Below are 27,908 nucleotides of genomic sequence, written 5' to 3'. Positions count from 1 at the left end.
CTGCCGCTCGCCCCGAGTCCCCGCTGCCGCCGAGTCCCGAGAGGCGGGAGCCCCGCGCTCGCCATGTCGGTCGCGCTCAGCAACAGGTTCCAAGGTAGGAGCCGCGCCGCGGTGCCCCCGCCCGGGTGCCCGGCCGCCACCTGTGCGCCGGGGGCGGGGTGCGTGGCGCCGGGGCGGCGGGTGGCCGCGGGGGTCCTCCGCTCGTCCCAGCCCGCCTCTTTGTCTCCTTCAGGAGGGAAGGCGTTCGGCTTGCTCAAAGCCTGCCAGGAGAGGAGGCTGGCCGAGATCAACCGGGTAAGCGCGGGCTGGCCCCCCTCCATCTGCAAAGCTGTGCCCACCCAAAAGTCGTTCTCCTTCCTCTCCTTCCCAGGGCGCCCCCCAAAACACTCACTCACTCACTCACTCACTCACTCACTCACTCACTCACTCACTCACTCACTCCCCCCTCCCGCCCTGTCGCTCCTAACACCAGGTAGGTCCCCTCTCCTGCTGGGTCCTGGCTTCTGGAGTTCCAAGTCGTTACTTTCGAACCAGGGAGGTGGGGCAGCTCCTCTGCCTGCCGAGGCCTGGACTTCTCTGCTTGGGACCCGCCACAGGATCTGGTGCTGGCAGGGACCGGAGGTCTCCCAGTAGAGCCTGCCTTGAGGCCCAGAGAAGGGGGTGACTGTCCTTAGAACCCACCGCAAGCAGGTTCTTGGGGGACTGCAGTTAGAACCACAGCCCTCCCTGCCCAGTGCTCTCTCACCGCAGGGCATAGGCGCTTGGCTTCGGTCAAGTGGCCTTGGCTCCGGGTCACTGGCCTGGCCTCCTGTGCCTCCCATAACTTGCTGTGTCTGTTTTCTTTTTCAGTCTAGTTTAAAGGAATGGTTCTTAGGAAGTTGATGCTTTTATCATAAGTTCATTGGAGGGATCACTCATTCTGGTGGGCTGGTTGGAGGAAATCTTTCCAGCCATTACCAGGGACACAAGGAACGCGGTGCCACTGAGAGAGTCGACGGGCTTCCAAGAGTTTGCTTAGGTTCAGTGGTAACGTAAGTGCTGGCCGCTAGCCTGAAGTTTGAGCCGGGCTACAGCTCTGTGGCTCTGTGCTTTTGAGAATGATGGGGCCGTCCCCTCCCATGAAAACAGGCAGCCTTGGAAAGTCTCTCAAACCCCAAATCTAAACTCACTCCAATGGGGATTCAAAGCACCCCACCCTGTAACGGTTTGCCAGAGTAGAAAGCCGGTACTTTTCCCCTTGGAACAGCTTGCGGTTTTGAACTGCTGACCAGGCGGTTAGCAGGCCTGTGAGTAACCCACTGTGCCACCAGGACTTTCTGTCCCGACTCATAGTGGGCCTATACAGGGTTTCCGGGACAGGAGCTTTCCAGGAGCAGGCAGCGTCGTCTTTCCCAGTGGCACTCAGACTGGCCAGTGCCCCTGCTCCACAGGGCCACTCCTTGGGCGCAAACCATTTGGACTACCCAGGGACCTAGGAGCACACTAGGCTCTCCTTCATGCTTGCTTGGCGCACATTCTGGAAGCTGTGGGAAAGGCCTGCTTGGACCAAACTTCAAAGACAGCACAGCCAGCCCGTGATCTCCATCATTTACCAGTTCTCTGGTCTTCTTCACAAGAGGTCTCTCGCTGAAGAGCCCTGCTTCCCTACTGGGCCTGGGATAGTATAGTGCTTTTCTCCCAGGGCCGCTGTGAGGCTGAGAAAAGGTGTGTGACGTGTCCGGATCAGTGCCCGGCACGTAGGTCGACCCCTGTGGATGGTACTAACACTAGTTAGTTAACGCTAGTGCTCTTGTCCAAGGTGGTGGGGCTATGGGGCTCTCCCAGGTTCTTGCCTCACTGTACCCCCAAAGCAAGGCTGGCCATGGCTCCTGTTGGCTTCCTTGGGCCACTGGGCCGCCAAGATCAGAGCCCCAAATGAGGGAAGGACGCTGGAGGGGCCAGGGGGACCCTCCTTGGAAGCTGTGCTTCGTGGACCCAGAGGGGTGGGGCAGGAGTGCAGTATCTCTTTGCCAGAGGCTTATGTTCTTGATTTCCTTGGACTGGCTGAAACACGGCCACCTCTCTTGTTTCCCTCTGCTGACTGCAGAGATCCCTTGGAGGGCTTTGGGGTTTCCCTTGCTCCCATCCTCACTCTGCCTCCGGGTACCATCTTGAGGACAGTTGAAAAGGTGCCTGGATGTGTGATTAGGGCTCTGGGGGTGTCTAGGCCTGCTGGCTCCCTCCCAGTTCTCTCAATCCCATCTCAGGCGTGGTTGCTTTAGCTCTCTGGCGAGGCGCCTGGGACCCTGACCTCATACAGTCCCTGGGGCTGCTTGGCCAGGCACTTCTCTACTGGCTTAATCCACCTATGATCAGCAGGACCCTGAGCTAGAGACAGCTGGATGAGGGGGTGAAGCGACTTGAGTCTGACAGGCCCCAGCCAGAAGAGCTGGAAGCGTGTGGGATTTTCCATATCAACACCGCTGGAGGAGAGGCAGAGAGGAGGTGGCTGTGTGGTGAGGCTCCAGGGTTGTCCTGCACAGTAGACTGAAGGAGAGGGAGGGGGGCTGTGGCTATGGAGTTCAGATCTAGACAGCACACTTTGGCCCTGGGGAAGGTGGAGGCACCTAGTCAAAACAAGAAGGGCTATAGCTTCAGGCCCAGAGGGGCCAAGCAGCTTGCCCAATGCCACACTGGAGCCAACCTACTCCAGTGGCTCACTTCCTTGCTCGCAGCCTGGCCTTTCCTTTACTCAGGATGCGGTGTGTGAACCCGGGCTGCCCAGCCAAAAGCAGGCTCCAAGATCAAAGCAGATCCCATGTACAACTCTGAGCTGCGCTCCACCCAGGGGTCAAGGTGGCCCACCAAGATTGAGAGGCACGAGTTGGGAAAGCAGTGCCCAAATTGGCAGTGTGACCTTGGGCAAGCTGCTTGACCTTCCTGAGGCTCCCTCTCCCAAAAGGGCTCACAGTAGTGGAATGGTGATTGTGCAGGCAGATAATAAGATAAAAACAGTCGAGGGAGCTGGCAGCGATCTTGATAGTGAGCATTTGGTGCTTCAGTGGGGGCCTGAGACATGCCCTGGCTCCTACTGGCTGCTCAGCCAGGGCCACACCTCCGACTGTAGCAGAGTTTGCTTTAGGCTTCCCTGCCTGAAATGGGAGCAAGAGGAAAAAAGTAGAGCCACTCAGTGGAGTCCTGATGGTGTAGTAGTTACTCAGTGGACTGTTAACCTCAAGATCAGCCGTTCGAAACTACCAGCCACTCCTTGGGAGATTAAGAAGGCTTTCTATTCCCAGAAAAGAGTTACAGTCTGGGAAATCCACAGGGGCAGTTCTACCCTGTCCCACAGAGTTACCCTGCGTCGGCATCAACTTGATGGCGGTGGGTTTAGAGTAAGTATGTCCCAGCAGAGAGTGAGTGGACTGGGTGGGTTGGCAGCTCAGATTGACTTCCCTTGGGTGACTAGGGGCGGGGTTGAGCTGAGCAAATGGAAGAGGGCCTTGGTTCTCCAGATGGGGCTTCTAGTTCTTTGCCTCAGGGGGGCCCATGGTCAATACTGTGCCTGGTCAATACTGTGCCTGGTCAATACCAGGGCGGAACCTGGTCTGGCTGGTCGCTCTGGGGGGCTCCTCTGGGCCAGCACTTCCGTTCTGGATGGGTGCGGACTTTCTCCTCCCTGGGGGCCAGCCAGGTTCCAGAGCGTAGCTCTGCCTCAGCCATTGTTGTTAAAGGAATTCAAGTGTAAAATAGAAGGAGACTGGGGAGGCCCTACAGGTCCTTTTAGCAGCGGGGTAGCACAATGCTTAAATGCTGCTGATCATAAAGGTCTGTGGCAGGGGTGGGGGGCACGGGCAGAGGCAGGGCAGAGGCCTGGCCATCGCTCTCAGAATGATCTGAGCCTCGGAAACCCTGCGGGCAGGGTGCTACTCCACAACCACTGCTGTACAGGTCCTGGTGGGGGCAGGGGAGGGGCTTTGTGAAAGCGCCTAGTGGATGCCAGGCCCTGTGGCAACCCACCTGTGGGTATCTTCCGCCGCATCCTCAGTCTGTCCCTGTGGGGTTGTGAGGTGCCACCCAGTTGGTTCCAGCCCACAGCGGCACTGCCCGGCCCCACGCATGCTCACAAGCATTGCTGTGTTTGAGCTCCCAGGCAGGCTAGCTTGCTGAGGGCTTCCTCATTTTCGGTGGCTCTCCACTTTACCAAACGCGATGTCCTTCCCCAGGGACTTGTCCCCCCTGATAACATTTCCAAATAACCCCCGAACCAAACTCACTGCCGTTTAGTGGATGCGGAGTCCTAGCGAGCCTTAAAGGGCAGGGAGCAGGAGTAGAAAGCCCTCGTCTTTCTCCTGAGGTGCAGGCGGGGGTTTCAAACTGCTGACCTAATGGTTAGCAGCCCAACTTGTAACGATGCCACTCGGGATCCTTTACGCCCATCGTACTGAAAAGGAGGCTCAGAGGGGTTGCTTACGTTACCTGGGCTTCCACGGCCACCACTCTAACCCACCTGATTCCTTCAACCTCTGAGCTTAACAAGGTCTCTGCTGTCAGTGCCCACTCCCACCTCCATGCCCGGGTGATGCCCACGCCTGCATTTTCTCAGTACCACTGGAGCAGTCAGGGCCAGCGCAGCCTCCTACTCCCCCCACATAACTGACATTCCCCGCACCCTGATGGCATGGCGGGTGACCCAGGTCATCCAGGCCCGGCCTTATATGGTCATGGCAGAAATATTCTGCAGCTTCCCACAGGGACGGAGAGAAGTGGTGGGGCTGGTAGGCTGCCCCTCCAAGTGCCCCTGCCCTGGAGACTGAGCAGGAGGAGCCCGGAGGACATTGAGGGCTGCGGCTTGAGTGGGGAGAGGCCAGGCTCCTTAACAGAAGCGTGGGCATCCTGCTTCTGTGCCATGCCCAGGGCCTGGACTGTGGCAGCTCACGGTTTCCTCCCATTACTGGACACCATTCGACACATGCCCGATGATAGCCTGCAAGTGTCCCCATGGGACTGGGGACTCCCATTTCAGAGATGAGGAAACAGGCCCAGCTGGGTGAAGTCACCTGCCCATAGTCACCTAACCAGGAAGCAGCAACGCCCAGGATTCAAACCAGGTTTTTCTGACTCCAGACTCTGCATGTGACCCGCCTGGCCCCTGTCCACTAGGTGGCCATGGCCTATCTGTGACACAGGCTTCTTCTTGCACATGGGGATAAGGATCTCTGGCTACTGTCCCCACGTCCCAGCCCTCCAGGGTCGAATGAAGGGCGCTCAACATTCCCTGTCGCATTCAAGAACCTAATGGTGCTCTCCGAAGCTCCAGGCCAGCTGTGCTGGGAGGACTGCTGGGCAGAGCAAGCTCAGGGGTGACCATGCCCCCTTACCCACTCCCCATAGTGGGTCCCTCTGAGACCTGACCCAGGCCACTACCCAGGTGTGTCTCTTTTCCTGTGTACCTGGCAGAACCACCCTGTCCCTGCCCGGTTGAAAGTGTCCAGTTGGCATCACTGGGCACTCGTCTCTCTTGCTCTTCCTTAATATATTATAAGGGAGATGGTGATAAGCGGCCACGTGAACCTTGGAGGATTCAGTGTCCCCACGGGGCCGGCCAGTCACAACCTCGGTGTGGCCATGTCACAGGAAGCTGGAGGTGGAATTTCTGCAGGGTCTGCTTCGTCTGTGTAGTGGGTGCGGTGTTTTTTTCCAGCTGGCCTGACTACTGGCAAGGACACGGTGTCCAGATGAGGCCCCGGAGCCGCTGTGGGGAACGTGAGCCTGCTGCCCTGTGGGTGCACCATTACAAGCTCTTGCCTCAGGGCGGGCACTCGGCCGGGCATTTGTGGCCTGGGCCTGGCCCTGGCCCTTTAAGAGCCGGTGGGTTGCACCAGATGCCTCGCAGCCTGGCATGGTGCTGCCTACCTGAAAGGGTTTTGCACAGCCACCAGCCTGTTGGATAGCCTACCACGTGGTGATCTGCTCATCGCTCAGAGTCTGCTGCAACTGCTACTTAAAAGGGTGCCTGGAGGGCTAGGAGGGCCCGCGTGGCATAGTGGTCATGCATTGGGCTGCTAACTGCAAGGTCAGAAGTTTGAAACCACTAGCCACTCCTCTGGAGAAAGACAGGCTTTCTGCTTCCAGAAGAGAGTTCCAGTCTGGGAAACCCACAGGGGCAGTTCTACCCTGTCCTGTAGGGTTCGGCATCGACTCGATGGCAGTGACTCTGGCTTGGTATTGGAGGGCCAGGAGTAAGCGTCCATCCACCAACAGTAGGTGGGAGGAGATACCAGCCAGAAAGATAGGGCAGTCAGGTAAATGGCAGCAATCGAGAGGTTGGGGGCACAGCCCGGGCTGCCATCTGGGCTTTTTGAAATGGTCCCTTTGGGCCTGAGCACTCAGACAAAGCTCTTAGGGGGATGTTGATGTGCATCCGAAGCTACAGGTGACCAAGGTTGGCCACGGGGAGCAGGTGTGACTGTGGGCGCTGTGCAGGGGGCTGCGATGGGAGCGCTCTGTCCCAAGTGGGTTGCCTATCGCTGCAGCCTGAGATAGGACAACATCGGGTCCCCCTGAGGAGGGTGGCCCAGGGGCCAGAGCTTGTTATGGGATGGCTCTCTTCTCTCCCGCCACCCCCCACTCAGCTAGGGGTTGGAGTCAGGGTGATCTGAATGTATTCTATTAATTGCTGACACTTAGATACTCACAGCCGGACTCCCTGTGCATCAGCTCACACCATCTTCACGTCAACCGAATGGGGCGGTTCTATCCTGAGGACCCCATTTTCAAGATGAAGAAACTGAGGCCCAGTTCCCCAGGGTCACAGAGCTAGCAAATGGTAGGACTGGGGCTTGAACCCAGGCAATGTGAGTCAGCCTCGTTGCTCTGCACATCCCGCACCCAGCAAGTTGACGTGGGGCTTCCAGGCATCCCAGCTGAGGCAAGAACCCTCTCCTCGGGCCTCCATCCCCCAGCTATGGAACAGAACAGGCCAGTGGGATGCTCCGAGGAGCCCTGGGTTCTAGGTCTCCCCAGCGGGGGGGACATCGCCCCAGATTTGCCACCTTCTTGGTCCTACTGTGAGGAGCCACTGAAGGTCTCAAAGCTTCCTGTTGTTCTCCACAGAGGACTGGCACTTTGCGAGGGACTGACCAGGCCACGGAGGCCTCCTTGCTTGCTCCTCCTCCCAGAACTGGGGACACCCGACACCCCTCACACCTGGGAGCCCCAACAGCAGTTTCTTAGCTGGAAAGCCTTGCCTTTGGGGACAATGGGTTGGAGTGGGAGGGCAGCGTGGGGCAGAGTAAACCATCTGCCCCCTCGTCCCCTAGAGGCTGATGGGATGGTTCCTGGCCTCTAGAATAACCTCCTGCCTCTCTGCAAAGGAAAGGTAATTCAGGCATACTTTTCCCAGGGCGCCTTGTCTCTGAGTTTGGGACAGGGAGGGAGCAGGGAGCCAGGAGGTAGACCTCGACTTGTTAAGACTTTGGGCAACCGCTGTGGCCTTCAGTGCCCATCTGTCAAGCAGGGATACAAAGGAAGGGAGAAGTAGAAGGGGCACCAGCTTCTGGCAGCGGGATTCCTAATTCCTAATTCCGTTAGTCAAAGGGCTGGGAGGCGGGAGCGGATTGCATAAAGCAAATGCTAGACAATAGTAATAGATGCTGCAGTGGTCATGCGTTGGGCTGCTAACCGCAAGGCCAGCAGTTTGAAACCACCAGCCACTCTGTGGGAGAAGGATGAGGCTCTCTAACCCCATAAAGAGGGACAGTCTCAGAAACCCACAGGGGCAGCTCTACCCTGCTCTGTAGGGTCGCTGTGAGTCAGACTCAACGGGATGACAGGGAGGCTGTCATGTAACGCTTCCTTAGCGTCTGCTAAGTGCCAGGTGCAGCGGTAAGCACTTTATAGCTACTGACATAGATAATGTAATTGTCAGGACCAGCCTGTGAGGTACATGTCTTTGTCCTTTCTGATTTGCAGAGGAGAAAACTGAGGCACGGGCACTTTTTACAATGATTTTGACACAGCCACCAAGCCGATGAAAATGCGGGCAGGTTGCTGCAGCCTGCCCCCCCTCCTTTTTTGTGTGTGTGCTGCTTTTGGTTTTCTTCCAAGAAGGTTCAGGGGTGAATTCAACTTCTATCTCAGTTGCCTACACACCCTGGGTCCCGGTGCCCTCACTGAGAGACCTTGGGTCTGCGCAGATGTGTCCCCTGGCTGTGCTCTGAGGCTGGGCGAGGTGTGTGTATGTGTGTGTGTGTGTGTGTGTGTGTGTGTCTTGGGGGAGGACCCCTGGAGGGAGGAAGCTGTAGGTTGTGCATGAGCAAGAACCAAGAATCCCAAACTCAGAGGTGGGGGCTGGCAGCCCAGCCAGTGAAGCTCTTGTTGCTGCCTGCCACCTGCTCCCAGGGCCTGGGCTGGACAGCCGCCCTAACTAAACCCAGGGCAAGCGAGGCCTGCCCACCCACACACCAATGGGTCAGCTGCTCCTCCTGCGCCCGGTCACTCAGTGGCTCAGCATTTGTCATGTTGGCTCTGCTGCGGGCTGTGAGTCCAGTCCCTTAGTCCCCTGTGGTCTCTGTGACACACATCTGCACTTTGGGAAAAGTCACCCAGCTCGTTTTGTAAGACTATTGTAGGAAAGAATTGAGAGATGAGTGAGGGGCCAAATGGCTTCTCTCTTCAACCTATGTTGATGGAGCATCAACTCAATGTTCGGCACTGTGGGGCCCTGGGCGTGCCGTGGGGCAGACTATAAACTGGTCCGCCTGGTGCCTGTGGTCAAACACTTGTCTTCCCGCCTGGAATCCCTCTACCACCATGTGCTCAGTCACTCTTACTCAGCTCGATGCAGAGAGTGGGCAGCGCAGCATCTGCAACGGTGTTTTCTCCTAACCCGGCCCGTTTCGAGCTATGCGACTTTGGGCAAGTTATGTCTTCCCTTGGCATCTGCGTTTACTCACTCATCCCACAGATATCTATTGAGCATCTGCTCTGCAAGGCCTCCGGTCAAGAGCTGGTGGTACTGGAGGATAAATCCTAGCTACCCTAAAGGAATTGCTGAGAATAGGGCTGTGGGAATCAGCAGAGGCCTGATTGAGCTGTTTCAACAAGTGGATGTAACGCTAGAAGCATTCCCTTGTCTATGCTAAGAAATTTGGGAGAGCTGCACCCCCCCTCCGATAGGAAGAGATTCGTATTTGTGCGTGATCCCCCCGAATGTGGTAGTCATCAAACAATATCATTAACATTACATGCAAGTCACATTTTGCTGAGGATAACTCAGAAATGGTTGGGGCTGTCTATCTGCCAGAGATTCGGGCAGGATTCAGAAGAAGATATGGGACGGGGGCTATCAGTGCTGATGTCAGGTGGATCTTGGCTGAAGGCAGAGAATCCCAGAAAGATGTTTACCTCTGTTCTGTGGACCGTGCATAGGCGCTCGACCGCGTGGGTCATAACAAATGACGGATAACATCGCAAAAAAGGGGGATTCCAGAACATTCGGTTCTGGTCATGCCAAGTCTGTCATCATGCATAACCAAGAGGCAGGCAGTTGTTGCAGCTGAACCAGGGGCTGCTGGGGTCAAGCCAGGAAAAGCATACCTCGGGGTTGGAGCCCGTTCCCGTGTTGATTCAAGCTGCATGCTGAGCGAATAACCCAAGAGGCTGGCCCGAGGAAGGAGAAGACTCCAGCCACCTGTGATAAGCAGATGACACCCCCTCCCTTGTTGAAGACGAAGAGGACCAGAAGCACTTGTGGATGAAGCTGAATGGCTACAGCCTTCAGTGTGGACGACACCTCACCATCAAGAAAGCAGAAAGCCTCCCAACCGTCCAGTGAGCAACGTCATGGGAGACAGAAGAGGTTGGGGTTGTGGAGGATCTCATTGTGCTTGACCCCACAATCAACATTCATGGGCGTGAACGACCTCAAGAAATGAATGACTCAGTGCATTGGGCGGCGCAGCCACAAAAGACCTCTTTAAAGGTTTCAAAGGCAAAGGTACCGCATTGTTGCTGATCCAGGCCTGGGTCTCACCAGTGGCCTCACATGCATCGAGATGCTGGACAAGGAGGAGGGAAGGCCGAAGAAGCATGGGTGGCTTTAAATTGGGGGGGGGGGTGTCAGTGAATATCAACTGCCAGAGAAGAAGCAGATCTGTGTTGGAAGAAGTACAGCCAGATGCTCCTTGGAAGTAAAGAAGGTGAGGCGCCCTCCTGTACTTAGGAAGGGCATCAGGAGGGGCAGACCCTGGCCAAGGACATCACACTTGGGCGAGAGTCAATGAAAGAGAGGAAGACATTCGGTGAGATGAATTGACATCATGGCTGCCACGAGGGGCTCAAAGATAACTGACTTGTGAGGGTGGTGCCGGGCTTGGCAGTGTTTTGTTCTGCTTTCTGTAGGGGCCCTTTGAGTGGGAACCAGCTGTAAGTTGCCGAGGACAACAACACAGACTAGCTGGGGCAGAGAAGGCCTCTACAATCTCCCTTCATAAGCAATGACATCGTTAGGAGGCGATTCATCTTATGGAAATTAAAGAGGGAAAGGGGCAGCAAGAGAGAGTGGACTGGAAGCCGAGTGCGGTCTATAGTGGGCAGGCGGCAGTGGAGAGTAGGGTGGGCACAGTTGACCACATTGAGAAGGGGACACTTGGGGAAAGATCAATGGAGGTCAGGGAATGAGCCATGTGGAGCTTGGGGAACGGACACTTCCACGGGGCACGGGGCATGGCCAGAGCCAGTGTCCTGCTCTGGGAATGTGTCAGGCACGTGGGTGGCCTGGAAAGAAGGCCAGGGTGGCTGGGCCGCCCATGCTCGTGGTGGGTGATGAGAAATGGAGGGACATAATGTGTATGTTAGGTGGTGCTAGTGCCAAGGAGCAGACAGGCTTCACCGATGACGCGGTGACAGTTCTAGAGCCTCAGGGCTGCTGTGCTGACTGATGGGGTGACGAGTGCCGAGCGCCCTCATTTCTAACACCCCTAGAGACCACGCGGTGCCACGGCTTGGCCACCCGGCTCTCGCTGCTGCCTGGTTGTATTGTTGCCGCCCGGTGTGATTTGTCTCGGAGCAGGACTGAGTTTGTGGGAGCCCTGGTGGTGGAGTGGGCACTCGCTGGGCAGTGACCCCAAAGGTCCAAGGTTTGAAATGATCAGTCACTCCTCAGGAGAAAGATGGGGCTCTCTCCTCCTGCAGCCACAGTCCCCAAAACGCATAGGGGCAGTTCTACCATGTCCTGTGGGGTCGCTATGAGCCAGCATCGACCCGGTGGCAGGGGGGTTTTGTTTTTTGTTTTTGGAGAACTGAGTCCGTAGCAGCCCATGCGACGTGTAGAAGGCTGGTGCAGGATTTGGGGGGAAGCAGAACAGGGGAGCTGGCAGGGAAAGACCCTCCAAACAGCTTTCCAGAAAATCCCAGGTGCTGGGACTTGCTTATGTCCTACGCATCCCTGTGAAGGTTTTCTGTGTCATGGGAAACTGAAGGGGCCTGGGGTCAAACTTGACTGGACACTGGGTTTGGGCAGAGAGGCGATGTAGGGAATTGAACATGGACCACGTTGATTTGATTTTAAAATTCTGAGATCTACACTTTGTACTTTCATGAAGTGCCCTTTGCTGACCTCAGGGCGCCCTAGTCAATGTCATTGTTTAAAAAGTCTGGGCAGCAGAAGAACTTGGCAGCCCCGTGCTCCCTCTCCCCCTGTGCCCGTCCCAACTCCACCCCCAGGCCCAATCACTCGGGCTGCTTGTTCGTCATTTAGATTCTTGGGAAACCTTTTCTCTGTCTACGTCCACCTCAAATCTAGGAACCACTGACCTCATAGGTCCTTTCACTGGCTAGATAAGGGGGGTCGGTCGATGGCCCTAGGAGGGGCTGCTTTGCCCAGGGTCACAGATAAGAGTTAATTGTCCTACTGGGGGTCAGAGGATGGGGTGGAGTGGTGGGGAACTAGAAAAACAAGCCAAGAGGCTGCCCTCAACAGAGCCAGCTGGAAGGGAGGATCCCACGCCTGCTACGTGGAGGCAGGGCCCTGCCCGGCACATGGTATCATAATGCCCTGAGTGTGGCAGTGGCCAAGCCAGCCGAGCCATGGGCCCCGGGGATGCCCTCAGCCACAGGAGAGCACGGAGTCCAACACAGCCAGGTCCCAAGCCAACCCCCCCAGCCATCGGGGGACTTGCACCTCTGGGGTCCTCAGCTTCTCCCCATCAAATCAGCATGACGGCAGATTCCGTGGGATAAACATAGTTAGTGTCTGTGATGGTCAAGATTTTACCCAAAGCAAAGGGGCACCTAGACTTCGTGAGCCCACCACAGTTGATGTGGGGGAAGTTGAGGCTCAGCAGGAATCATTCCACCTCATCCTCCCCATCATGCTGAGACATGCTGAGCCCAGTGCCCAGTGTTCCTGTGGGGCAGCTGTGGAGGATTCTGTTGTGCCCATCTTACAGGCAGTAAGGGGCAGGGGTGGTGAGAGCCAAATCCACGTCGCTTATAGTCACTTAAGTTCTTGTCACCCTCCCCCCCAATTCTACTTGAAGCCTCTTTAGGGATTTGACAACAGTGGAATGGACAGAGCCAGGAAAGATACAGAGTTCCCTGCCCTCAAACAAACACAACAAACACACTGACTCATGGCAACCCTGTAGGGCAGGGTAGAACTGCCCCTGTGGGTTTCCAAGACTATGACTTGTTATTGGAGGACAAAGCCCGAGGAGTGGCTGGTGGCTTCAAACTGCTGACCTTGTGGTTAATAGCCCAATGTGTAACTCATTACAGCACCAGGGCTCTTGCCCTAGAAGCTGTGTAAATGCAGACTTGGTCAGTTAATTGGAAATGATAGCTGGAATTTAGAAACAGATGGAGCGGTTGACCTGGATAATATTTAACATGCTTAACCCGCTACGCCACCAGATCAATAATAATGATGGCAGCTGATTATTGAGCCCTTACTCTGTGTCCAGGGTCAGAGTCACCTTCTGTTCCCTTCTTCACGCTGCAGGGAGCAGCCGCAACAATCATCCCCATTTGGCAGATAGGCCTTAGGGGGTACAGCGTGGTGAATCCATCGAAGAAGTTCGTGGTGGCATCAGGCACTCTGGTCTTTAGAATTCATAGCTTTGTGGATCCCAGAGCCAGGGTGCCCTGGGGAGAAGCACAGCTCCTTGTACCCACTATGTAGTGTTTAGGCTTCAGGAAAAGACACTGGTGTGCACCCCCCACCCCCAAACTGCTGAGAAATTTCCTTCCCCTAGAGTGGCTTGGGCAGAGTCACCTGCAAGGGTTGACAGGGAGCCAGGGAAACACTCGGGCCGCCTGTCCAGGGCAGCGGGCCTGGCCACCTGGCGGGATAGGGCCGTGGGCCTGTGTGTGTTGGTGAGTTCTTCCCTCAGCATTGTCTTCTCGCTTCTGTAGGAGTTTCTCTGTGACCAGAAGTACAGTGATGAAGAGAACCTGCCGGAAAAGCTTGCTGCCTTCAAGGGTAAGCTGGGGCTGGCCGTCCTGCCCCCTGGGAGAGCTGGCCTGACCCCTCAGCCCCTGTACACCTGCCTCCCTGGCCTCACAGGGCCAGGCTGTGGCTGTTTCTCCGAGACCATCCCTCTTCCTGGCCTCTGCAGGTCCCTCGCCCCTCAGCCTGCAGGCTGGGGCTCAGGTTGGCCGCTGCCCGCTGCTGCCCAGGCCCTGCTGGCTCCTGGGCCCCAGCACACAATCAGCCCTTTGTGAGCGGCTCCTGCCTTTCCCCTCTGCGGTGGACCCCGGTGGAGAATGGACGCTTGTGTGTCACCACAGTGGGCCGGGGAGGGATGGGGGGGCAGAGTTTCTGCCCATTGAATCCCAACAGCACGGGATGAAAAGAAAACGGGACTCGGGAGCCCGCGTGGGGAGAGGGGCGGCATAAAGGTCCCTCTGTTTGGCCCTGGCTCCTGGTTCCCAGCCAGCCGCTCGATAGGCAAGGGGCTGTGCACATACGGAGTGGGGGGCAGGCCCACCTTTCTGCAGGGACCAGGCATGCAGGGTGCTGGAGTCCCGGGCCCGCCAGAGGCTGTGCCCCTCCTCCCCAGCATGTTGGCACTGTAGGCCCCCTCCGCGCTCCAAGGCGGAAAAACCAGCCAAGTGCTCCTTAAGCAGCTTCCTGCTTGGTTGGGTAGCAGGACACCTCCGGGAATCCCAGTGACAGCTGGTGTCAGGGGAGTGCTGACCGCGAGCATGCTCTGCATGCCGTGTGGCTAGCTCGCTCAATGGCCCGAGTCCCCTCCCCCCGCCCCAGGAGGGAGAGCATGGTTGATTTACAGCTGGAGCCATGGAGGCTCGGGAGGGCAGGCCGTTTGCCTGAGGTCACACCAGCTTACTCACGGCAGAGCTGGGGCTGGAACCCATGCCCGTCAGACCATTAGCCGTTACACAGTCATGCTTTTCGCATCACCAAAAGGAAAGAGACATCCTGTACCAGAATCACACGAGGAAGAAGCTGTCTGTCCCCTTCTGACTGGATACCACCAGAGGGGGCTCTGGAAGGAGGTTATGGGGACACAGGGGTCTAACGTCCACTCTCCTTGACATTGGGAAGAAGGATGGGACCGGTTGGGGTGTCCTGGGATCACAGGAAGTTACCTTGGAAGGAAAGGGACAGTGGCTATTTTACACCATCAATGCATAGCAGCCCCCTGTGACAGAGTAGAACTGCCCCCTCAGGGCACAAGGGCTGCCATCTTTCCTGGAGTCAATTACCACATCTTTTCTTCTATCGAGCCCCTTAGTGGGTTGGAACCATTGACCTTTCTGTTAGCATCCAGGTGCTTAACCGTGGTGGTACCTGACTGCTTGAAAGGGACTGTACCCAAGAAGCAAACTCACTGCCACCAGGTCAGTTCCGGCTCAGAGTGACCCTGTGGGACAGAGTAGAACTGATCCTGTGGTTTTCCAAGACCGTCCATCTTTCTAGGAGTAGACAGCCTTGTCTTGCTCCTAAGGAGTAGCTGGGTTGGTTTGAACCGACTACCTTATGATGAGCAGTTCAATGGCTATCCCACTGTACCACAAGGGCCTCTGAAAGGAGGGACTGCAGAGCTCTCAGAATCACCCCCTCTTTTGATTGCCACCCAGTTTTACTGAGCGCTTCATGTGTGCAGGAGGTTGGTGGTTCTAACCCACCAACTGCTCCGCGGGAGACAGACGAGGCGGTGTGCTTCCGTACAGACGGACGGCTTCAGACGCCCGCGAGGGCAGTTTGTTGTACACTTAAGAGCTGCTTGGTGTTGGAGTTGACTCCGTAGCAGTGGGCTCTGGTTGCTACTTCAAGCTGGGCTCCGTTCTAGGAATGGGACCCTGCCCTGAAAAGCCATTGGGTGGCATGAAGGGGAGACCCTCGCGAGGCACCTGCCTGCTTGCACGCGTGACCCTGAAGGGACGACACTACGTTTCTTCCCTTTTCTGCCTTGGCTTGATTGTGGCAGTTTCCTGGTTCAGGAATTTGGAACTCAAAGTCCGTGGGTGGGGTCTGGGGGGAGATGCTGTGTAGCCCTGGAACCTGTGTGCACCCTATGTGGGCACAGACATTGCTTCTGGAACAGCATTCGATGCTCAGGGGTGTCCCCCGCAGCCCAACAGGCTCAGAGTCCCAGAGACGTCTGAGATGGTGGTTCTTGCTCCTGGCTGCCGGGCTGCTTTGAAAACACACCAATCTGGCAGGTGGGAACCTGCCCTTCCCAAACACACTGTGACGGAATCTCCAGGGCTGGTCCCTGCTGGCTCACGGGCAGCCTGCCCAGGTGGGCACTCGCCCACTGGGTTGAGACCAGCCTTGCCCCTGACCATTCTTCCGTCATGGTGCCAGGAGAGAGGGGCACAGGCTCTTCCTCCCGAGACAGTGACTGCCCTGGCAGGACTCATGTCACGATCCGTAGCTCTTGTAGGGGGAGAACGTTGGCTCAGGCTCCCCAAGGACCCTGCTCCCAGTCACCCCACAGGAGCCGCTGGGAGTGCTCCTGCTGCAAAGCTGACGCCAACTTCTGCTCTGTGATTTCCAGAGAAGTACATGGAGTTTGACCTCAACAATGAAGGCGAGATCGGTGAGTGAGGGTGAGGAGGGTACTTACCGGGAGACGCTCCTTCATGACGGGGGTGGGGCGGGGGTCTGCCCCTCGAGTGTGCGACACATGCTGAAGCTTCCCGAAGTGCCAGGCCAGCCAGGCCAGCCTGAGCGCTCTGGCCACTCCTCTCACGGTCTTTTCTCTCCCCTCCCCCACCTCCCTGGCCACCTGCTACAGGGACCCTGGGCTGGAAAGACTCCGGCCACGCTACCAGGTGGGTGGCAGCCGTGTCCGCGGTGCCCACGCCCGCCTTTATGTGCACCTGTCCTACAGTGGACAGGGGGCTTTGATGTGTCGGGACGTCCCTCTGACAAAGCCTACTGCGCCCTGCTGTCCAGGCCTTGGGGTGACAAAGACCCTGCACTTGTGTCCTGACTGACACTTCCGCCCTGGTAGGAGGACCGTATCTTGATTTTCATCCATACCCCTCTCAAGTTAGGGATGGTGTGATTCCCCCCATTTTATAGGTGAGGAAATTGAGACCCAGCGTGCATGGGGCCGACTGGTGAAGAGGCTGCCTGGGCCCTTTGCTTTCTGAGTGGGCTCTTCTCTCTCCTCCGTGGGCCTCTCTCTCAGCAAGATGGTCCCTGCCGCCGCCACCATTTCCAGTCCTTCCTCCTCTCTCCTTTCCCTCCTTCTCCCTTATGAATATCTGGGTCTTTTCTTTTTCTTTATAACATTTTTTAGTATAACATTAAAACATAGCCATTAAAAAAAAAAACAAAACCCAAACAGTCATCATTTTAAAAGTATATTGGAAAACACAGCACAACCCAAAATGAAAATATATCACCCACCACCCCGCGTCCCAGAAACAAATAATGAGCTATCAACCTACTGGTTTATGCCTTCCATTTAATTTTTGTTTCTCCTTAATACACAAATGTTGTCTTGCATATTAGCCTTTTAGAACTACCTTTAAAAAAACACAAATTTTGAGAATGAAGAGGGCAACAGATGTGCTTTACATATTGATGTCTCTATGGATTGTGATAAGAGTTGTATGAGCCTCTAATAAAATGATTTAAAATTGCAAAAAAAGACACACACACAAATTTAATATGGTGAATATTTTAACATCATTAAAAAAATCATTTTATTGGGGGCTCATACAACTCTTATCACAATCCATCCATCCATCCATTGTGTCAAGCACATCTGTACATTTGTTGCCATCATCATTCTCAAAACATTTGCTTTCTACTTGAGCTTTTCATATCAGCTCATTTTTCCCCTCCCTTCCTGCTCCCCCTTCCTCATGAACCCTTGATACTTTATAATTATTATTATTTTGTCATATCTTACAATGTCTGAGAACTACCTTTTTAAAAACAACACAAAAACTTAACATGGTGAATATTTTGATACCATTTAAAAAAATTTGCATTTTGGCACTATGAACCTGTCTTCTGACATAATAACGCTGCGTGCTATCCCATCCTAGCAATGGATTAAAGTTTGCTCGGCTGACGCCTTGGCACGGAGTCGGGGTTGAGATGACCTCTGATTCTAACGATTACTGAGAGTTCTGTGAAGGGCATCCTTGTACATGAATCTTTGTCTGCATTGATGATTATTTCTGTAGAGTAAATCCCAGGAATTAGAAGTTCTGGGTTAGAGGCTTTTGAAGCATCTTGCCAAATTGCCCTCCAGAAAGGTCACACTAATTGAGCTGGGGAGACCTTGCACTGCTTCCTGAAGAACCCTGCCCAGCTTGCTTTGAAATGCCTTGGGCACGCTGGCACCTTGGCCCCCATGAGCCCTGGCTCACCACACTCTTAGGACCTGAAGCAGACCCCTCCCACCCCTGCTGCAGCCTCCCTTACTAATTCATTGTTCCTGAAGAACAATCCGAAGGAAATTGCCTCAGATTTTGGCCGGAGCAGCCAGCTCAGAGGCAACAGCTCCTCAGGGTGTAGTGGCTTTTGGGTGCCTCCCTTGTTTTTCTTGAGTTCTGTTATTTTGTTGACTTTCCTCCTCTGTGGGCTATTTCTGGCAGTCTGGGTCTCAGCTGCAGGGCTGCGGGAAGCAGGGGGGAGGGGGAGAAGTGGCCACCTGGAACCCTGGAGGGTAGGTTTTGTTTGTTTTTAACAGTTTTGTGAGCGATTTACCCACGTCATACAATTCAATAATTCAGCCATATCAAGAAGAATTGTGCAGTTGGCATCATATTCCATTCTAGAACATTTTCTTCCTCCTTGTAGTCCTTGTTATTCGTGCAGTTTTCCCCCCTAATTGTGGCAAAAATATAGAGAGAGCCTTCTGCAGCTCCACAACGTGCACGTGCATCATCCAGTGTCTCTGATCATACTCTTCCTGCTGCACAGCCACTATCGAGATCCTTTGCCAAATTATTCGACCACCATTGACGCAAACACAATGGCCACCACACAACTCTTTCCTCTTCATCTGTGAGAACCACCGTCAGGTTTGATTCCTTCCTTCTTGTGTGGGTGTGGTTTTCTTGATATAGTATTCATCTGTCATATACTTCCATGGTTAAATCACTTTTTAAATGAGTTGTATAATCACCATCAGTTCTAATCCTCTCTCCCCCCTCGCCCTCCCACATTCATTGTTTGCGCCCCAATCCCCTCACCCTCCCTATCCTCTACCCCTCACTGTGACATCCCTCTAGGCAGAGCAATTGCTGTTCTGGGACCTAGCAGAAACAATAAAAACAAAAGCAAAGTAAAGCGATAAGGATTAAATTATAATAAAAAGATAAAAATACAAATAATGAGTAAGAAAGAAAAAATTACCATTCATATTTAAAAAGCCAGGGAAGGAATTTTCGACATGGAACAAGCTAGAAATACTTGAGCCTAGAACAAATTCAGGTTAGGTCAAGGGGGAGGTCAACTGACCCAGTATCAAGTTCAATGGAGTATAATCAAGTTTACAATGTTTTCTCTCTGATGGTAGAGCTGTTGGAGACCCTTGTCTGTGGCTACAGGGGATCTGTCAGAGGCTTAATCAGACTAGATGGCTGTCCTTGGGTGTTGGCTTCCACTGCCCTCCATAGAGGAGTGGTGTTTATTGCCTGGAATCAGGCATCTCCCTGCTGTACCTCCACCTCCCTTGGCTTCAAGTAGGAGGCAGGGGCCTGGCTCACCCTACCTGAAGGGTGTGGCAGAGAGCGAGCAGTAACGGGGTTGTTGTAGGTGCCGAGTATGTTCTGACTCAGAGCGACCCGATGCATCCCACTGCCCTGTCCTGCGCACCCTCACTGGTGTTCCTGTGCTTGAGCCTATGGTTGCAGCCCCTGTGTCAGTCCGTCTCATTGAGGGCCTTCCTTTTTGTTTGTTTGTTTGCTGCCCCTCCACTTTACCAAGCAAGATGTCCTCCAGAGACTGGTCTCTCCTGATAACATGTCCAAAATATGAGGGGGTACCCCCTGAAAAAACAGAATTTTACTGGGCAGAGCAGAGCTTTTGTAGTAGTATGCATTCTACCCCTATCCCACTGGCCTCCAAGGTGAGCACTGAGCAACTCGCTCCGAGTTAGTGCACCCAGTGGCGTCACCTGGGAAGGTTCTCTGTGGTCACAGAGTTTTTTTTTCGCAAAAGCAGTTTCACTCAAACCTCATTTTTTTGTGAAGGCCGGTTTAAGAACACAGCGTGCAGTTGTGAAATTATATTTTCTGCTCGGGGAAAAATGCCTCAGAGACTGTTGTGATGCGTGATGTTGAACACAGTTTACAAGGACAGCGCTGTGGGAAAAATTCCTTCTGGACGTCTGTCAACTTCCCGAACAGACAACAATGTCGAACTTGCTGCATTTGGAGTTCATTCCCCCAGGTCAGACTGTTAATCAAGCTCTCTATTTAGAGGTTCTGAAAAACTTGCATAACAGTGTCTGTGGCGGTGACATAATCTGTCAGCTTGAGCGAAGGGCTGGAGTTTAGCCTGTCAATCAAGTCACAACACCCACCAGGAGGATTCTGGGAACTTCTTTTTATCCTGGGAAGAGGACCCCTCTCTCCGAGTCCTTCTTGTTGACAAGCCACATAGAGCCATGAAGGTGACAGCCAGAGCCCTGGAGCTGGAGGAACCTCGCGGAGACCTGCACCAGGCCTGAGATGCTTCCACTGCCACTGAATCCACCACTGGCCGGTGCGGTGATCTTCCTGCATTCAGCATCATTGTATGTGCTGTGTGAATCTCAAGAGGAATTCATGGGTTAATATCGGACTTATGGACTAATATTGAATTTATGGGCTAATATTGGACTTATGGGCTAATATTGAATTTATGGGCTAATATCGAACTTATGGGCTAATATTGGACTTATGGACTTGATCTGGACTGGGACTTTTTTTTTGGACTGGGACATTTTATTAATGCATAATTGCTTCTTGATATAAAGTTCTCTTTTACACAGATAGGGATGCCTCTGGATTTGTTTAAATAGTCAATGCAGACAGACATAATGTGCAACAAAAGAGCCCCGATTTACTGGTTTTGCCACCAAGACAATGCACCTGCTCGTACAGCCATCTCAGTGGACCAGTTTTTTGGCAAAAAACAGCATTGCCTCTCTTGCCCACGCACCTTACTCATCTGACCTCGCTCCAAGTGGCTTCTTTTGGTTCCTCGAATGCAGAGGGACATGAGAAGACGAGTTACTCAGAAGAGGTGAAGGAAAAAATGAGGGAGGTGCTGTCAGCCCTCCAAACAGATGAGTTTGAAAAATGTTTCCAAGGATGGAATCTCAGATTTGACAAATGTATTGAGTGTCGTGGAGAGTAAATACTTTGAAGGTGTTAGGGTTGTTTTGTAAAATAATTTAAATACATAGCTTTGGGGAAAAATTTTTTTTTGCTACCCCCTCATATGTGAGATGAAGCCTTTCTGTCCTTGCCTCTAAGGAGCATTCTGGCTGGACTTCTCTCAAGACAGAGTTGTTGGTTCTCTGGGTGCCCTTGATGTTCTCAGCACCCTTCATCGGCATCACTATTCATTAGCACCAGTTCTTCCTCAGTCTTCCCACTAGTCCAGTTCCAACTTTCACCCACACGAGGCAAAGGAAGATACCATGGCTTGGGTCAGGTGTACCTTAGTCCTCAAAGTCACCTTCTTACTTCTCAACACTTTAAAGAGGTCTTGTGCAGCGACTGACCCAATGAAATGTGTTGCCTGATCTCTTGACTGCTGCTTCCGTGGGCATTGATTGCAGTCCAATGGAAACCACCTGCTCCATCCAGGACCCACCTCAAGAAACAGAGCTCTGTGTGTGCGTGTCTGACTCCACCAACCCCTGACCTTAACCATTGGTCTATACTGCCTCCAAAGAGATCAGGGAGGCTGTGATGGGTTCCCTACAACGCCGCCCCCCACCCTGCCCCCAGCTTCTCCTGCGCTCCGGGGTTTTGTGGTGGGTAGAACAGAGCTTTCCTGGCTTCTTAGTGAACACATCTGCTTTGCTTCCCCGGCAGACCTGATGTCCTTGAAGAGGATGATGGAAAAACTTGGGGTCCCTAAGACCCACCTGGAGATGAAGAAGATGATCTCAGAGGTGACGGGCGGAGTCAGCGACACCATCTCCTACAGAGACTTCGTGAACATGATGCTGGGGAAGCGGTCCGCTGTCCTCAAGCTGTGAGTTGCTCCCTTCCCTCTCCTGGGGCTTCTGAAGGCAAAGCCACCCTAGAGAGTGGCTGCTGGCTGGGGGCGCACCTCGGCCACCCCACCCTCCCACCAGCCAGTACAGCTGTTGCCCTGTTTTGGACTCCTCGGGTGACCTGCAGGGCAAAGTGTTTAACCTTTCGGCACTTCAATCTCTTAACCAGTCAAATGGCCACATGAATACTGAGCTGGGGGGCGGGGGGGATTAGATGGGAGTACACATGTAAATGCAGTAGCTGAGTGCCTGGCTGAGTAAATGCTCAGCAAGCAGTAACTGGTGATAATTGATGATTTAAAGAAAAAAAAAAACACCTCCTCCAAATTCAAAGCCATTGAGTCCCTTCTGACTCACAGAGACCCTAGAGGACAGGGTAGAACTGCCCTGTGGGTTTCCGAGACTGTAACCCTTTACGGGAGTAGAAAGCCTCGTCTTTCTCCCATGGCGTAGTTGGCGGTTTTGGATTGCTGACCTTGCGGTTAGCAGCCCAGGGTGTAACCACCGTGCCGTCAGGGCTTCTCAGTGATGATGACAGTACAGATGAGTGTACTGTGGACACCCTTAGAGCCCCGCTTTCCTCCTTTGCTTGTCTGGCTGGCAGCAAGCATCCGGTGTGTGGTAGCCTAGCTTGCATGCCGTAGGCACCTTTGCCCAAAGAGCTGCCAAGACAGTCCTGGGAGGAGCCCTGTGGCCACATGTCAGAGCTGCAAAGTGTGCTTGTTGGGCACTGTGAGCAAAGATCAGCTGTTTCTGTTCTCTCTCCTTCTATGGAGGAGGAGGAGAAAGCGGAGGCCCGAGGAGACTGAATAACCTGCTCAGGCGCCCAGTCTGGCCAGTGATTTAGCAGGGTGGGACTTGATGGCAAGAAGCAAAAGAGGTGTGTGAGGCCCAACTCGTAGCACTAAAAGGGACGGAGCTCTCGAAAGGCCACCCAGTGCACAGGGGTCAGTTTACAACGCGTCCAGCTTTCATCGAAGTGACGATTCTTGACGCATGCCACTCACCCATTCATTCCTCGGATATTCCTGAGCACCAGCGTATGTGTACCAGGGATTAATGGAGGTGTTGGGGACCCAGGAAGCGCTGGCCTCACAGAGCTTCTGTTCTGGTGCAGGAGGTAGCTAATGTAGAAAGCAGCCACACACGTGGCAAAGCTGGGCTGCAGAGAAAGAGTGCCTGAGAAGAGTAGTGGGGAGGGGTGAAGAAGAGGGTGGGCGACAATTCTACCTTGTGGACCTTGTTAGACCAGAGGATGCACAACGGTGCAGTAGGGATCTGGAAACACAGGGAGTCTAGGACGGATGAACCCCTCAGGACCAGTGGTGAGAGTGGCGACACCAGGAGGGAAGGGGGTGTAGAAAGGGAGAACTGATCTTGGGGATCTACATATAACCTCCTCTCTGGGAGATGGGCAATGGGAAGGTGGGTGAGGGGAGAAGCCAGGCAGTGTAAGATAAGATAAAATAATTATTTATAAACTATTAAGGGCTCAGGGGGAAGGGGGGAGCGGGGAGGGAGGGGGAGGGAAAAAAGAAAACGAGCTGATTCCAGGAACCCAAGTGGAAGGCGAATTTTGAGAATGACGAGGGCAACGAATGTATAAGGGTGCTTTGCTCACTTGATGTATGTATGTATTGTGATAAGAGTTGTATGAGCCCCAATAAAAATGTTTATTAAATTAAAAAAAAGAAGAAGAGGGTGGGCGAAGTTGGAAGTCAGAGAGGGAAACATTTGACAAAGCCCCGAGCACAGGTGGGAGGGAGCCACGTGGAGCTCAGAGACAGAGCAGTCAAGTTCTAAGGCAGGACCTGGCTTACGTGCCCAGTGGAAGGAAGATTCCACACTGGGGGCTGACTTTTCAAAGGCCCTTTCTAGCTGTTGAAAGGAGGGGATCAGGGAGGCAGTAGGAAGCTCGGGTGTTAGCCCAGGTCAGAGACGACTAAGACTACTTGGCCAGGAGAGGCTACAGGGAAGAAAGACAGGAGCGGTTGGAACGGGGATTGGTTTTGAAAGTGGAGCAGGAAACGAGGACTTGGGTAATTCCAAGGTTGGGGAGCTGAGCGGCTGGGCGATCGATGGTGCCTTTGCTGAGCTGGAGGAGCAGGTAGGGAAGAAGTTAAAACGAGAGCTGAGTGTGCAAGACGGAGACCCAGGGATAAGACATGTGGACCATCACCCTTTAGGGAGGCGTGAAAACAGTAGGCTCCCAGGAGCCCAGCCAGGAAGAGCAAGAGCGGCCTGTTCTTAGGGAACGCTTAGGATGTAAGCTTGTCCCCTAAACACATGGAAACCAGAGGGGTCAGAGAAGTTGAGTGTGTTGTTCTCATCACCCTCATGGGAGGACAAGGGCTGAACTTGGAGTCCAGGCTTTTGCCCCCGAGGTTGCACTCTGCACCTTGACCTCCCAGACCAGACTCTCAGAGCAGGAGACGCATTTTTGAGGGTGAGAAGGGACTTTGAAGAGTTCTAAACAGAGATCTCTGGTGGTAAAGTGGCAAAGGGCTCCACTGCTTATTGACAGGTCAGCAGTTCGAGCCCACCGGGGGCTCCGGGAATGATGTGCCAGTCGCCTCCGTAAAGCCTTAGAACCTTGAAAACCCACTGGGGCAGTTCTGCTCCGTCCTTAATGTCTCAATTTGAGCATGACTTGCCAGCAGCGGGTTCAGAGTTTCAGTTATGAGAGCAGTCGAGAAGCCAGGCTTATATTTAAAAACTGTCACCTAAACCGAGTCTTGGCCCAGCCTCTCTCCCTCCACCAGGCAGTGTGGATAAGTGAGGACTCGTGGCTTCCCACCCGAGGTTTGGAGGACATAGGTGGCTCTGCAGCATCACAGACTTTTCATCTGTGGGCTCACCTTTATCTAAAGGGCCTGACGCTCCCGTCTAGGGAACTGCCGGCCTGGGTTTCCACCAGGTCCCACTGGAGAATGGGCTCCAGGATGCTCTGCTGAGGACTCCAGCAGTCTGGAAGGCTGGCTGGCTGGAGACCGTTCCCTGGGTAAGGGAAGGAGTACTAATCTTTTCTGTCTTGTTCTGTTTTTTCTCCACCTCCAAACCAGAGTCATGATGTTTGAAGGAAAAGCCAACGAGAACAGTCCCAAGCCAGTTGGCCCCCCACCAGAGAGAGACATTGCCAGCCTGCCCTGAGGACCCCGCCTGGACCTGCCCCTTCCCTCTCTGCCCTTGCTCTGTTCTTCAGCTCTCGCTGGCCACCCGGACTCATTGTGATTCGTCTTGTGTGTGTGGTCATTGTGGGTTGGTTGGTTTGTCTCCTTGGACAGAATCTGTGATCTTTGTGTAAAGCACACATTGTCTGCCTTAAAGGGGCTCTGAGTCTTAGACTCCCGAGCTTCCGGTCCACTCCCTCTCTTCTGCCATCCTTCCATCTTCCGTCTTCCCTCTGCCGAAGAGCTGCCAGCACATCAAAAAACACCGCAGCGAGAGGAAGGCCAGAGCCAGGACTGGGAGGCTGAGAGCCTTTGCTCCCCAGCCCCAGCCGGCACCTTCCAGGAGGTCTCTGAACCCAGGCCAGTGAGCACCCAGCCCATTTCAAGGCCTTGTGAGGTCTTCCTTGGCCAGCCCAGTCCTGTGTTCCTGGCTTAGTCTGGCTTCCTGCTGACCACACCATGCCCTCCACACGCCTCCTGGCCTCAAGAAGGGACTGAGGATGGCGATTGAAGCCCTTCAAGAAGGTTGTCAAAGGAACCTTCTGTTCATATTCCCTATTAGCTCTAACTTGCCTATGGAGGGTGCAGCCCACAGGCCCTTGCTGGGACCGGGCAGGGCTTTGGAGGGAGAAGTGATCCAGGGACCTCACATTTTAGGAAGGATGTTGTGGCCACAGGGGCACCAGGAATAAAATACTTGTGGCACAAAGAGTCAGCCCCACTTTTAACCCACTTTCTGATCCAGTCTGCCCGATACCTGCGACTCCCCCATTTGTCTTCCTGCCCTACGCACGCCGTCCACGCTTTCAGTCAACAGATATTTATTGGCCACTGTGATAAGCTTTAAGCCCCCCCATTTTATCTTGACAAGTGCTGGGCCCACTCTCTCGTAGTCATCTCTCTCGTCACAAATCACCCCAAACCTTGAACTTCAGGATGGGATTGGGGGCACCAGTGTCCTTACTATAGATTCACGAGACTCAGGAGTCCCGATCTACCCTGCAGATTAGCTGGGCAGCCCTCCCCTGTCACAGGTGAGAAAACAGGAATTAAGTGCCTTGCCCAAAGGTCAGGAGTTAATTTAGAGATAGAAGGGTCTAGTCTGGAGCTCAGGTCTCCTGTGCCCCTCCCTGTGGCTCATCTCTGCTCTGGGAGCCTCAATCAATGATCCAAACTGGGAAGGCAGTCTCTCGGTCAACACTTAGTTGAGACTTCCCTTGCTCCGAAGGTCCTGGGCCAAGACTGACTCGAAGGCCAACACCTCTAAGTCAGCAACAGGGTCTGGGTAAGGCCTGGGCCTGCCTCTGCAGTTCTGCCTGCCCCAGAGCCATCTGGCCAAGCCTCAACAACTTTTCAGAGCTCACGCAGAAAGGTGTCCAACTTGGCCCCTTGGGCTCTTTCCTTGTGTTCTGAACCCCCTTACCTCTTTCCAGCCAGGACTTGGGTGCACTTGTTCGTTGAACATACTAAGCACCGGCTATGACCTAAGAATCCAGCAGTCAAATAGGATAGCCTCATGGAATTGAGAGTCTAGTGGGGACAAAGATGTGCAAGAGGAATGTTAGGGAAGGGAGGCTTCGGGAGTGACTGCCCCGTAAACTTTAGGGAATGAGCCAAGTTCAAAACTGGGCAAGACTTTTTGGAGAAACCTTTATAAGATCTGAGCCCTGGAAGTGTATGTAGTGAGTTACACGTTGGCCTGCTAAATGCAAGGTCTACAGTTCAAAACCATTAGCCATTCTGTAGGGAAAAGATGAGGCTTTCAACTCCCATAAAGAATTAGTGTCAGAAACCCAGAAGGGCAATTCACCCCTGACCTATAGGGTCGCTATGAGTCGGTATTGACTTGGTGGTAGGGAATATTTCATAACACTTTCATAAGTGGGAAGGTCTGAGTGCTGTTGAAGGTTGAAGCCAGTGGGAGCTCCCTGTGGCTCCTTAGTGGTGCATAATATGCAAAGGCCCACGGACCTGTCCTGACAGCAGCTTGAAAGGGTAAGGCAGGAAGTGGGTGGAGGAAAAGCCGGGTTGAGTTAGCTCACCAGTCTCAACCAGTTCAGGAACAAGACCATCTGACTGTGACTGGCTGACCTTCAAATGCACAACCTTAGTTGAAATTTAAACCCCAGTAAAACATTTATCCCTGCAAACATCAAATAAAACCCCACTCCTCCCTTTTCTCTCCCAAGAATGCTAGATTAGCTGCTGCTTGCTGACCCTGTGCCTTCTCAGTGCCTCTTGGGAACAGACTGAGACCCATGAGTGAAGGAAAGCCTTCCTGGCTACTCCTCTTCAGTTGATCTGTCCCTCACTCAGAGAGGAAGGTAGAACCGACAAGCCTTATTTCAGTGGACTCAACAGCTTATAAACAGTGCAGGGAGCCCCCTTAAAAAAGAAAGCAAAAAAAAGGAAGGAAAACACGTTTTCAGTTTCGAGGGGGGAGGAAGAAAAGGGTCTTCTCTTTGCATGGGTGTTACTCTGGGAAACTCCACAGGCTCCTTCACCTCTTCCGAGACTCCAACCCTTGGAGGAAAGGGTCTCCAGAGCACCCCTTGGAAAGGGAAGCTGCCCATATTTCCAGTTGTAGCTGTTGGCTCCCGGGTGCTTACTTTGGCTAAGGGCTCAGCTTCTTGACATTTCAGTCTTATTTCTGAGAGACCAAATCTGTCATGTAACCAATGACGTGGGGATTGCCAGTTATGGCTTTGTCCCTGTGACTCAAAAGGAAGGAGTTTGTCAGGCAAAATCAGCCGGATAATGTGTGTGTGTGTGTGTGTGTGTGTGTGTGTGTGTGTGTGAGAGAGAGAGAGAGAGAGATGTGGGGCATCATCCCTACAGATTGGAAATAAATTAGACAAGCTTACCAACTGTCTCGACTGGCTTATTTTTAAGATGGTTCTTGAGCTCAGCAAATTCAGGAGAGCTCGCTAGGAACAGATGAAATAAACCCCACTTGCCAGATTCACTTAATCCTCACAACCCCCTGAGGTACGTGCTGTTGCCATTCTTTTTACAAATAAGCAGGCTCTGAGCAGAGACTGCAATT

The 27,908-nt window shown here is 53.7% G+C and overlaps 1 protein-coding gene across 1 annotated transcript; it reads left to right on the top strand.

Moving 5' to 3' along the window:
- Window positions 1-27,636, top strand: AIF1L (allograft inflammatory factor 1 like). The gene is made up of 6 exons (XM_075559090.1): window positions 1-94; window positions 233-294; window positions 13,396-13,462; window positions 16,008-16,049; window positions 21,508-21,670; window positions 24,755-27,636. The coding sequence occupies exons 1-6, from the start codon at window positions 64-66 to the stop codon at window positions 24,840-24,842; spliced, it is 453 nt and encodes a 150-aa protein (XP_075415205.1). The 5' UTR covers window positions 1-63; the 3' UTR covers window positions 24,843-27,636.
- Window positions 27,637-27,908: the final 272 nt, after the last annotated feature.

Source organism: Tenrec ecaudatus, chromosome 10 (genome assembly GCF_050624435.1).
Source record: "Tenrec ecaudatus isolate mTenEca1 chromosome 10, mTenEca1.hap1, whole genome shotgun sequence".
Taxonomy (NCBI): Eukaryota; Metazoa; Chordata; class Mammalia; order Afrosoricida; family Tenrecidae; genus Tenrec; species Tenrec ecaudatus.
The sequence above is the reverse complement of the archived record's forward strand: the minus strand, read 5'-3'. Positions and strand labels throughout refer to the sequence as shown.

What these genes read in the sequence shown, in the direction of transcription:
- AIF1L (XM_075559090.1), top strand. Translation starts at nt 64, where the DNA reads ATGTCGGTCGCGCTCAGCAACAGGTTCCAAG. An exon ending in GGCTGGCCGAGATCAACCGG is followed by an intron (nt 295 to 13,395) that starts GTAAGCGCGGGC and finishes TCGCTTCTGTAG; the next exon opens with GAGTTTCTCTGTGACCAGAA. An exon ending in AAAGCTTGCTGCCTTCAAGG is followed by an intron (nt 13,463 to 16,007) that starts GTAAGCTGGGGC and finishes TGTGATTTCCAG; the next exon opens with AGAAGTACATGGAGTTTGAC.